The following is a 12,391-nucleotide window of genomic DNA, read 5'->3' as shown; positions in this document are numbered from 1 at the left end:
ACATCTATGTTGTGTGTGTGTATTCCCGTCTGTCTCTGCGCGGACATGTGTGTTCGTTGTATTGCTGTGTGTGTGTGGAGGTGATGGGAGAGCAGGGCTGTTTAACCCTGAGTGGTGTCTGTAAGGCTGTACGTGAGCTTCACGTCATGATTGTGTGTGCCTGTGGTTGTAGTGACAAATTTCAGCTGATGCACTCTCGATGTGTGTGTGTGTGTCTGTACAGACATTGTGTGTATTACCGACTTTCCCCGCGCACAGAGTGGGCGTGTCTTACTGCAACAACAGTAACGCCCCTAATCAAGGCATTTTTAGAATTTCCCTCCTAGTGGCAGGTCAGAAAATAGCAGGGGTGTACTTACTCTTTAAAATGAAGACAGAGAGAGCCACATGTTGAGGATCACTGACTAAATAACGACTTCTACATGGTGTCGCTGATCATGTTGTGGTTTTCTGGTCTAGATAAAAAAATGCAAGGGCAGATATGTCATCCCAGTCCAACCCTGCCCATGTCAACAGTTTATCTGTTGAAGTGTCCTTCGGCAAGACACTAAACCCTAAGTTGCTCCTATGGTCAACTATAGCGCTCTGTTCCATTGGTGTCACATAAATGCACAGTTGACTTCTACATTTGGCTGTGGTCATATGTGACCTTTTGGCTTCTGTTTAGTGGATAAAGAGTGTTAACGGACAAGCAAAGGTCATATTTTGTTGAGCTATGAACTACGTAATAAAGATGTTATTGAAGATTATTGTTGCTTGCTTGTTTTTTTAATGCAAGCTTAGCCGTAGAGGAACTGCAATGTTTCATTTTCTCCCTTTTATTGAACTTTCTCTGTTTGAACCTCAAATTAAAAAGACTTCAATGATATTATCAGATCACATAAATATCTGATTTTATGCGGCCCCCAAATTAAATCTACAAAATGACAAAAAATACACAAAATAAATGCAAGAATACATTAAACAAATACAAATAATTACAACATTGCAGGAAATTACAGTATAAGACAAGAGAAAAACACAGAAAATACTCCAAAAACAGCAACAGTAATACACAAATATACTCATTACAGAAAATGACAACAAAAGTACACCAAAAGACAAGAAAAACACAAAAAATTACTCTGCATACCCGCAGTACTCACAAAAATGCAAAACAACAGCAGCAATACTCCAAAAAAAATAAATAAATAAAAAAACGCAAAATGACAGCACAATTGTTCAATATGACTCCAAAAAACATATATTTTACTGGAAAAAATACACAAAAGGACAACATAAATGCACAAAATGCCCCACAACAAGCAAGGCAACAACAAACGTACACAAATTGAGAGAAAAACACACAAAATTACTATAAAAACTTTCCTGTCTTATTGCTCAGATCGCTCATTATTCTAAGTGCTGACATGAATGTTGATCATGTAGCCCTTCGATCAAACACATTATTGTGGCCCTGCTTTGATAAGTTGTCTAGCTCTGCTTTAGGTGCTCACTATGATGAACCTGAGCTGTGTTAAAGTGACCAAAGGCTGTTCCTCTGTTGTACCTGAGCTGTGTACTCTGGAGATTGGACAGCCTACAGCCGTTGCTTTTCTAATATCACGGACCTTGCCTTGACCAACAGTCTAAGGAGGAATTATTTCCTGAAGCTCTCAGCTTGCTACTGTCCATGGGCACTGTGGAGGAAAGAAAAGGAGATAAGAAGTCCTCTTCCAGCAAGCAGAATAACAATAAGTTACACCACCTACTGGTTAAATAAAACCCCACTATTTTTCTTCAGCTCGCGTGGAAATTGTCCGTTATGAGCGGCACAGATACGGTTGCTGTAATAATTTTTCCCCTCGTTGTTTTACCTACTTTTGTTGTGAACGTTTCGATGGAAACATTAATCATGCATGCGTTCACGCTCATAATTCCCCCGTCTGTAACATCCCCTCTTTTAGTGTTTGACTCATTGCATTTGTCAACACTTTCTCTCTCCTGTCTATTGCTTTCTTCATTTTAGTCATCTGTGTGGCTCTGCCCCGACAACCTTGATGCTCAGTGTGGCGTGTAGTTTTTCACTATAAGGCCCCTGTCTGCTGCTCCATCCATCTGCTGTTTGTCTTTGGTATCAGTGGGCGTTCCTTCATCTGATAAAATTAAATGATTAATACTTTCATCTAATTTGTGTTCCCTCAATGCAATTGTTCTCAGAGCGTTAGAATTTGGGTTGGAAACTAGAATCACTGTCAGAATATTTGTACATCCACATAGAACAAAGGGTATGACTGCTCAGCAACATGTGCTGCTAGAAAAAGTATAACAACATAATCTAAGTGGAATTCTGTTATTTTCATAACTTGTAATAGGGGTTGACTGTTTGTTTGTTCATATACACTATTCGTTTTCCTCATTAATCAAAGATGTCTTGTCTTGTGATTTTATAAGTGTTAGTTTGTTTGCCTTTATTTTAAATTGTTTTAATATGTACTAAATAAATAAAATGAAATGTAAACATAAATAATGGAAAAAAACAGGTTATTTATCTTCCTATTTTTATTAAAAAAATTTTGTTTGATTTTTTGACATGTTTATGATTTCCTTGATGTCTTTAACAAAGGTCAGAGTGAAATATAAATCATGCAGGTCTCTCATTTCCCCAACAGTATGAAACAAAAATTCAGCAATATAGGTTGAGTGTAATATTATGGTAGCATTTCACTAAAAATGGTTCATGTGAGCCCAATTATGGGAACCTTTTTTTTTGTTTTTTTAAACATTTCAGTAGAATTAAATATGTGTATATATATATATATATATATATATATATATATATATACACGTGTGTAAATGTGTATTTATGTGTGTAAAAAAAATATATATATGTATATATATATATATATATATATTTTTATATATATATATAACAATGTTATGCGCGCTACACAAAACAATGTTCTTTGAAATATTTACATATATACTGAGTGTGCATTAATTTTGTTTGCATCGTAGATTTTTTGTAACAAAAAATTGAAAGAATAATTAAGAAAAATATATATTATCGAAATTTGCCATATTTTTATATTGATTAGTTATTTTAATATACAGTAGCAAGAATCATTTACTTCAGAATACTTACATTTTTTACACAAACAAGCAATTGGTTGATATATTATTATTATTATTATTGTGATCACAATTTTTGTTCTCATGATTAATTAACCTGATTGTCGGCAATATTTACATTTTTTTTTTTTTTTTTTTATATTTACATTTAAAATACGAGCTCTGCACTCTGTAATAATTTATTTATTCAGTTAGCCTTTGTTACATTTTAAATTCAAATGATGTTTTTAGTATAATTGTTTTCTAAAAGCATAAGTTGGCACTGTAAACTGTACACATTGTTTGTTTAAAAGTAGTGTAAATTATTAACATGGTAAGTAATTGTGATTACAATCGGGATTACAATATTGATCAAAATAATTCTGATTACCGTTTTGGCCATAATCGTGCAGTCCTATTATAAATGCAAATACTGTGAGTGTTTTGTATAAACTATTTTATGACTAATGTAACTTTTGTATATCTCACACAGGTTTGCCCAGACTTTTCTGCAGGAATGGAAGGATTAAAGGAGCTCCCGTTGGACTGTTGAAATTTTTCAAATGGATTGTTCTGCAACGAAAAGCCCTCAGAGATCAACTAAAGTCTCCTCGTCCATTTTCTGCTTTAGGTCCTAGGTCTAGGTCTCTGACACAACGCCCTCTGAAGGTTCTGAGTGTGAACCAGAATCAGTGATTTTCATTTTTAATTCATGAAGCTTTAAAGGACATTTTTGAAAGTCAGTTTGTTTTTCATCTTGTGGTTTTGTTATTAGAAGAAGGAGACACACTCTAATGGTGGATGCTATGAAGAATCAAAATTCCTGACCATGTTACATCCTGAGCAAAGACTCTCCATGTGGTACAAATCCAATATGCCCCATGACCTACCCTATATTCAGCAGATAGCTTCACATTGCTGTGCCATCCTATGGATTCACTTTCAAGTCATTCCCCAACAACCTTTTGAGTGTACTGTGCAGAAGTTATATTTTATATAAAAACTACATATTTTCTTATACAAGTATTTTTATACTTAATGTAGACTAAAAGTTCCTTTTTCCTTTTGGTTTGATTTTTAAAATCACAATGAGTCGTTTTTGGAAAACCGGAGCGTGGACATTTTTCGCAACTTTGACTCTTACTTTGTTCACGTTGGCCTGGTGTGAGGCTTCGAGGACTAATTCTACAACATCTCAAAGGAGTAAACAAGACCAAGGACCTTCATCCATTGAAAGAGTAAAGAGGGGATGGGTGTGGAACCAGTTCTTTGTCGTAGAGGAATACACTGGCACAGAACCTCTATACGTTGGAAAGGTAAGAAAAAAGTCACAGCCTCCAATATTGTTGACCACAGAAAAGGACAAACAGTACCTTGGTTATCACTTGAAGACTTTCTTCAATGCTTAATAACATCATGGACTGGGCCATTTTTTTTTGTGCTGTCTAGAAATCACGGAACATGGAGTTTTCGTAATGCTTGAAATTCGTGAAAATTATAGTTCACTTTTAATTTGAAACGCCTTTGTTGATAAACAATGCAACAGGTTTTAACTGTGGTTTTTCTGAACCACAGTTAAAATCTCTATTTTCCCCCTCATTTTAACGCCACATTAACATTAATTTGTGTGGAAAGCCTGATTTTATTAACTTCTTACATTCAGCATTCAGAAATGATCAGCACGCATTAGTCGTCATCATCAATGTTTCACTTATGTACTCTTGTAGTGTGTTAAAACAGTGGCTGTACGTTATACACAGTGTTCAAAATGTTTCATCAGTCTGTCAGAGTTTCATTTACCGCTGCTGCAGCAGCTTACGCACGCACCGCGGCTCACAGCTGATCAGCTCCGCGACGCTGCTCTTACGTCTTCCAGGACAAGGAGTCGATGGCACGGGTAAAATATAATTGAATGTAACACATTTTGACCCGTTCAGAACTGGTAAATGTGAACATATTAGAAATGCTGATGGTCAATCCTTTGGCGTGCTTGTGTGACCCCCCACAAGGCCATGACAGTCTCGTTGGATAGATTCTGTCTGTGAGTCTCTTCTGTGATATTATGAGTGTGTGTGGCTTCAATTGTAACTAAGTCCATATTTCTAGTGCAAAACAATGTTTCACCTTCTCAGGGCGCTGCACTTATTCCATGTTCAGAAGTGCGTAAGAGGAAAAGGACTTTAGCAGACGGAAGAATACGCGCAAGGCCAGATTTGAATGGGAACGCCCACATTTCAGGGCTGCTCCACCCAGAGTGCGTGACTGGGATGAAGACGCACTGTGACTGACTTAAGTACTGGGGGAGAATAGCGCGCAGCCAAAAACAGTGCCGCTGCATGGCTTTTGTGACTTATGCAGTATAGTTTTACAAATATTTATCGGAATTCACACAAACCACTAGTTTGATGTGAAGCTGTCCTTACATAGTGACAGCTTCAACAAATATGACAAAAAGTCACTTTTATATGAGTTGCAGACTGCACCTTTAAAGCTGATATTCGGAGTTTTTGAGAAACGTCTCGATGTCCCGCCCTAAACAGCTCCACTTTCTCCCACTGCCTCTGCCAATCTACCAGAATCCACGCCTCTACTTTTCTGCACCCGCTTCGTGGAACATAACAAAGTCACATTGGGTCGCATTAATATAGGTATATGGGTCAGGTAAGAGCCAAAATCATATTTACCTGTTTACTGTTGTGTCGTGTGGCCTTGTTTCTGTGCACAGTTCTGCATTCACTTTGATTGACAGTCTCAAAAACAGGAAGTTGAAGCCTATTGGCTGGGCGCACTCGACGATCGTTTACATTTGTATAGGGGTCTGTAGGAAGAAGGAGGGACTTATAAACATTAATGTATATGAATGACCACCGGCAGTAGACCATAGTAAAAGACCAGTTAGGTATTTTTTCGCATTTCAAAAGAATCATACATAAACAGATTTCTCAGAAACTCCGGATATCATTTTTAAGGTTTCCTAAAGTTTTTCAGAAACTCAGTAACCTTAACTTTTTCTATAAACCTAAAGTTCTGACCTCACTCTCAAACATGTGCCAAAAACATTCAGTCTAAAGGCAAATGCTTCGACTGAGGAGAAAGTTGCTGTCAAACACTGACCTTTACGCTTCTCATTTTTTTCCCCAGAACTTCATTGCCGTATTTGACAGCAAGCATAAACAAGCTGCATAAGCTGTTAGTATTTAATTGTTCTTATCTCCTAATCCAGACACGATTTATATGCATAAAACAGATTCCTCACATTCGGTAATTATCTGCCGTCTGTGTTTTTTCAACGCAGTGTTCCAACTGTGTGTCAAAGATTAACATTGTTTTGCTTAATACCTAATTTTTAAAAAATGCATTCACTTTCTAGCAGGCACAGAACAGCATTATTATAGTGAGTCTCTAGTTTTTAGAATTCCTCTGCAAGGACCTTTTTTGTTGTTGATTGATCAATTTCATTTTTATTTTCAAACAAGAACACAACAGCAGTGTATTTACCACAATGAGAAAATAATGACAAAAATCAAAAATCAAAGACCAAACAAAAAAAAGAGATAATAAATGGAAAAATCCTGCACACGAAGCATGTACATGTATGTTCGAAAAGGAGTAGGAGGAAATATAAACTTATGATCCTTCCCTTTGTAATATCTAGTACTCTACTTAAAGGAGACATAATTCATTGATATATATATATACAGTATATATAATATACTGTATTATGTAATTATATATATATATATATATATATAATAATGCAGTGACTGAAAGTTCATTTCGTCTCGTAAGTTATAAAATTTTTTGGAGAAGTTTTAGTGCGGTGCATTACGTTTATTCTGGTTGGTCGACTACGATGTGATGCATTTGATCGTTGTCTGGTCATTTCATTTTATTTAGTATTTCAGTGTCCATTGGTAATTTTAACCATCGGAGCATCTTAGTGACCAAAACTGACAATTTGGGTGTTTTTATTTGTTTGCCTCTCAATATTCTGGTCATTTTTCTCAAGTTGTGTGACATTATTTTTATTTGCTAAATTATAAAGTCCTGTGTATTGGAAGTGTATAGAAACAAAGATATGCATCATACTGACACTGAGTAACCTTTTGACCAAAATTGCCTCATTGACTCCCATTGTATCCACATAGTTTTCATTTACTGTAATCATGGCATATCATAATGATTTTTAATTTAATACCTAACAGATGAAAGCCTCTACCTTCAAAATGAAGGGAAATATGTTTTTGGTGTAATGACCCCCTACCAACCAGAGACCATTGCACAAACTTTAAAGAAATTTCAGGTAAGGCCTGGATTTCTTATCTTGCAAAATATACAAGGTGTACATCTTTAAAACTGTCCTTGTGCCAAAAATAATAATGCATTAAATTCAATTCTGCTATCAATTAATGACATGGTCAAGGCTGTAATGTATTCATTTTGGAAATATTGTATATTTAGTGTTTTTCCTACTGAAAAAAAATAGAAGTTATCATAAAAAAAAGTTCATTCAAACATAAAAAGGGTTTGAAAGTTATAATAAATGTTTTATCTATGGATAGGTCTGAAGTGGATGAAAAGATCTGATGTGGTGAAAGTAAAGATAAAAAAAAAAATGGAGTGCATTTTTCTTTATGAGACGGACCATTTTGTGTATACAAGGTGTACACGTGTATGTACATTTAAGAGTGCACAAGGGTTACTCAGTAACGGTTGGGTGTAGAAATGTAACAAATTACTTATTTTAAAACGTACTTAAAGGGCCCATGTTAAACTAAATGGTCTTTTCTGTGCTTTAAACATCATAAAGTGCTATTAGGGCTTCATACACATGCCCAAAGTGTTTTTTTCATTGATTCCCCAAATCATTAGTTTGAGGGTGATTTGCTCCTTACTTACTGCAGGGTGAGCCCAAACACCTCGCTCCAATTTGATGATGCGTTCTCCACTGAGCTGGAGAAGCCACGCCTCCAGGAAGCTCTCTGCCGTGATTGACATGTAAACAGACACGCCCACGAAGGTGAGCATGTCAGCGTCCTTCGCGCACTATGTATGTATTATCTACAGTCTATGTTTGTACCGGTGAACGCCCCGCCCCCACGCTTTGTCTCATGTTTATAAAGCAGCATGAGCTCAGCTACGGAGTGGGTGGGACGAGGGCGGGCCGTCCTCTACCCCTACGTCAGCATCCCGTTTATAGGCACACCCACTCATGAATATGCATAAGTAGGCCACAAATCAGCCTGTTTGTGTAGAGTTGCTTAGAAAGTGACTTTTCAGAGGCTAAAACTCTGGAAAACAGGCGAGTTTGGGAAAATAAACCTCAAATACTATGTTTTTGGGGTTCCTAGAACAAATGGAGATGGGTGATAAATAGCATGATCTGGGCCCTTTAAGTACAAGTAAAATTACTGATATTACAGACAGAAATGTACTAAAAAAAAATACAAAATTCAGTGAACCGTTAATCTTTTCATTTAGTTTTCTCTTCCTCATTCGTCGACTGTTTCCCAAATGCACCTTTTTGCATTGATGAGAGTGGACAGCCTGCAGGATTTCGATTGGCTGACATCAGACGTGATCTGAGCAGTGACTCACTCACATCAATCATGTAATCCCCTTGTTTCTATTCTAGACATGGTAATTGAGCAGCTAATTTTACATAGATATTGATTTTCCTCGGCAGATAATTGAATGGAGGTTTCTCGGTATATAGCGAAGGTGTTACAGAAGAAATTGTTCTCGGAGCAGTATTTCTGTACACTTGTGACTGTGATGTGTCCCTGCTGGCAATACTAACAACGTGCTGTATGTCTCCTGCTTGAGGGAAAGAATGCCAGGATGAAGTACTGTGATACATGAAAAAATATAATAAAGGAAGAGGTAGGCTGCAAATGGGAGACTCTGAGAAATCATTCACTGCCTCATGATTCATTGCTGGATTTGTTGCCAGGGAGGGAAGGCAGTGAGACTGATATATAAAAATGCTTAAGGAGCAGACCTGAGTGACACAGCAGGAATGGGAAGAGAGACGGTTTTATTAGAGAAATTAGCTAAAGTAACTACTTTCCATGTTACTTGGGGTATAGGGCGGCTGCCATCAGTGTTAATAATGATGTGTGTGGATGTGATTGCTCATGTGTAGCGTCTGCTTTCACAAACAGATGACTTTGGCTGGATTTGTGCTATCAACATTTTAATTTTAACAACCAAGGATTAAAGCTCAGCAGTTGGGCTGGGTGCTGGATAATTGCAATGAGCTTTTGAGTGGATTAATTTCAACCAACTCAGCACAACCTGATAAATATACTCATTCTGACTACAAGCGTTCACTTTTTTTGCCAAATAAATCAGATTTATTAAAGGGGGGAACGATATATTGTGTATAAGGGTGTAACGATTCATCCAGTAAATCGATGAATCAATTTATATTCCTACGATCCAACTACATTGATCTGTGCACGGCAAGTTGGCGTTCAGGATGGCATTAATCAATATAAAATTGTATCGATACAAGGAACCAATCGGTGGTAGCGTTAGCTCATTAGCATTAGCTTTGCAGAAAGCCTCAAGTTCACCATCAAGTTAAAACAAAAAGTAGCAGGTTCAACCACTGCTCATTTAACCTGAACAGATCATTGATAGTCTCCTACACCCCTTAGTAGGGATGAGCGATATGGACTAAAAATATGATCCCGATAATTTCTGGTATTTATCACGATAGCCATCACGATAAATAACATTTTTTAAATAAATAAAATATTTCCCAACTTACAGTGTAAACAGGTTCCTTACAAACACAAAGAAATCTGAATAAATCACCACTAGACACATTAAAAAAGGATACAATAGACTGAAAGAGCTCATGAGCTGATATTTTATGGAATATATCAGTGCATGTAGATGACTTTATTAGTGTTATTGTAAGTAATTCATTTTATTCCTCACTTAAAATGATATTATTTTCTAAAAAAAAATTAAAAGCACATGAAAAGCAAAAATAACTCCATCAGTGTTTTTACTGTTGCTGAATCTTGTTTCATTTATCTTATGAGTTACATAAAGTTTTGGTTGATAAATAACTGATTTCCTAAAATTAAACCAGATCAAGCTGATGATTTAATCATTCAGTATATTTAGGTGTAATAATCTCAATAGTTACATTAGTCTAATGGGACCAGCTTTGTCTGTGAACACGTGAAATATAATTCAAAAATATCACGTTTCACAAGTTGGGACGAATGAATAGTGACATTAGTATTTATGCTAACATTTATTTCACACAATGTGTGACATGTTTAACTTTTATCCTTCCATACAAGTGTTAAATCTGATCATAAACAAATCTGTGGCTTTATGACAGCAAGACGTGTACTTTTTACTTGGTCTATTATTTATATGGAGTGGTTAGCGTTAGCTCTTAGCTCAGTCTGTGTGTCGGTGGGTTAGCTTAGCATAGTTAGCTTTAGTTGAGTTTCCAGTTCATAATCATTGCTACAGGTTCATATCTGTCCCCGTGTTTGTGGAACTTTGGGTGGATCTGACGGAGGAACTCGAACTGGTTCACTTTGTTGGATGGTTGTCTGGTCTTAACCAAATAGCGGTCCATGATGTATCGCAGCTCGGCAGCTTCAGGTAGCCGTAACATAGTCTGTGGGTGTGTGAGGGTTGAGGAGCGGAAGCGGCGGTGGTGCACACCGCTACCGCGGAGGCTTCGCTACGGAGCTGCCGTGAACAGCGTTCCGCTCCAGAGAATAATAAGTTGACAACAAACAGGGGTAGTTTTGGCCTCTGATACAAGGCTTTTAGGGGCATTCTTGGCTAAATTGAGGGACAAATGGCCCGTGACTCTCGCTAATTTCCGACACGAGAATATATCGTTTATATCGTGGGGTGACAAATTCTTACCGATAAAATATCGCACATTCCTACTCCTTAGGCAGGGGTGTAAGAGACGTGGCTGGGTGGTAAGGGGGAGAAGATAGCCAGCTGCTGGGGGGCGCGGGCGTGCAGCCTCTGGGCGCTCTTCCAGACAACTTCCCTGGGCAGAGAGGAGGGGGCGACGGGTGGAGGGCCATTGAAGGCGTAGACAAAATAAACTTTGCTCTTCTTTTGATACAGTCAGATGTTATGGTTCAGAAGACGAGAGTCCAGATGGCATTAGGGAGAGAGGGAATCCATCGTGTATCTGGCTGCAAACTTTCCTTCCGGACACGCAGGCTCACCTCGGCCTGGTCTTCTCATTGAGAAAATTTGATCAATAGCATTAAGTGACCAGCTGATCAATTCCATAGTTTCGGGTTTTGGATGAACGTAGAGAGAGTCTCCTATTAGCTTCACAAGACAGCAGACAAAACAAGCAGTGAGGGCAGATAGGGGAGGAGAATAGGAGGAAGAAAAATTGTGACCGCCTTCACCAAGAAGCAGATGAAAATTATGTTCCAAATCACATAGATAACCTATGTAAAGCTTCAACAATTAACACTAGTCATTGCCTGAGATTGTAATGTCCTTTCTCCCAACACTACAATGTCAGACTTCTAAGCTGTTATGTTATTCTGGATCATGAGATTGTTACTCAGTCTTTTTTTTTTTTTTTTTTAATAACAGGAATCTTCATTTTGTATTCTGCATGAATGACTGCTAAGTACGGTACTTTTTGCACTCCTTGTATGTCTTGACTGCCATAATCTTACACCCTGTCATCATGTATTGTTCAAGTGGCTTCTGTATCTGCGGTCGGCCTCTATTGATCTATACTGAATGCTTCCTCCTGAGCTGCTATGATCAAGGCCTCAGTGCACACTAGCATTTTCCAGCCATTGACAGAATTTATCGATATTAGTCACATCATATTTTTGTTGATGGTAATTTGTGCAGGAATTTTTTTTTTTTATTCTCCTTGAATGTTTCCTCCTGTTCTTCTCTATCATTTTAATCAATTTCTTAGCTACCTAATGTCATCACGTATTAGAATATTCTTTGAGGCTTTCTCAGAAAGTCCCTCTATTAAATTTACACCTGGCTTTAGAGGATTGAGTAAGTCAAAGTGGAAAAAAAAACTAGAATATTTTTTTTGTTTCTTGTGATTAGGGGTGGACTGGGACAAAAAAAAAAATCAGCCCTGTCATTTTCAGTCCAGATCTGCTCACTACATCATCAGAGGACACAAAGTAGAAGCCAATATTAAGTCAGCTCTTTATGTCTTCATTTTAATTATTATTATATCCCTTTTTAACTATTTTTGTCAATTTTTGCAAGTTCTTTTCTTTCTTAATTTTTTTTGGCCACTTTTCATACA

The 12,391-nt window shown here is 37.2% G+C and overlaps 1 protein-coding gene across 1 annotated transcript in view; it reads left to right on the top strand.

Moving 5' to 3' along the window:
• Positions 1-12,391, top strand: part of cdh22 (cadherin 22) — a 230,293-nt gene that overhangs the window by 125,542 nt on the left and 92,360 nt on the right. Inside the window, exon 2 of the mRNA XM_028447030.1 lies at positions 3,584-4,406. Within this exon, the coding sequence (XP_028302831.1) occupies positions 4,179-4,406 (228 nt within the window). The 5' untranslated portion in view covers positions 3,584-4,178. The remainder of the gene's footprint in view (positions 1-3,583; positions 4,407-12,391) is intronic.

Source organism: Gouania willdenowi, chromosome 5 (genome assembly GCF_900634775.1).
Source record: "Gouania willdenowi chromosome 5, fGouWil2.1, whole genome shotgun sequence".
NCBI classification, from domain to species: domain Eukaryota; kingdom Metazoa; phylum Chordata; class Actinopteri; order Blenniiformes; family Gobiesocidae; genus Gouania; species Gouania willdenowi.
Note: the sequence above shows the minus strand (reverse complement) of the source record. Positions and strands in the feature narration are given on the sequence as shown.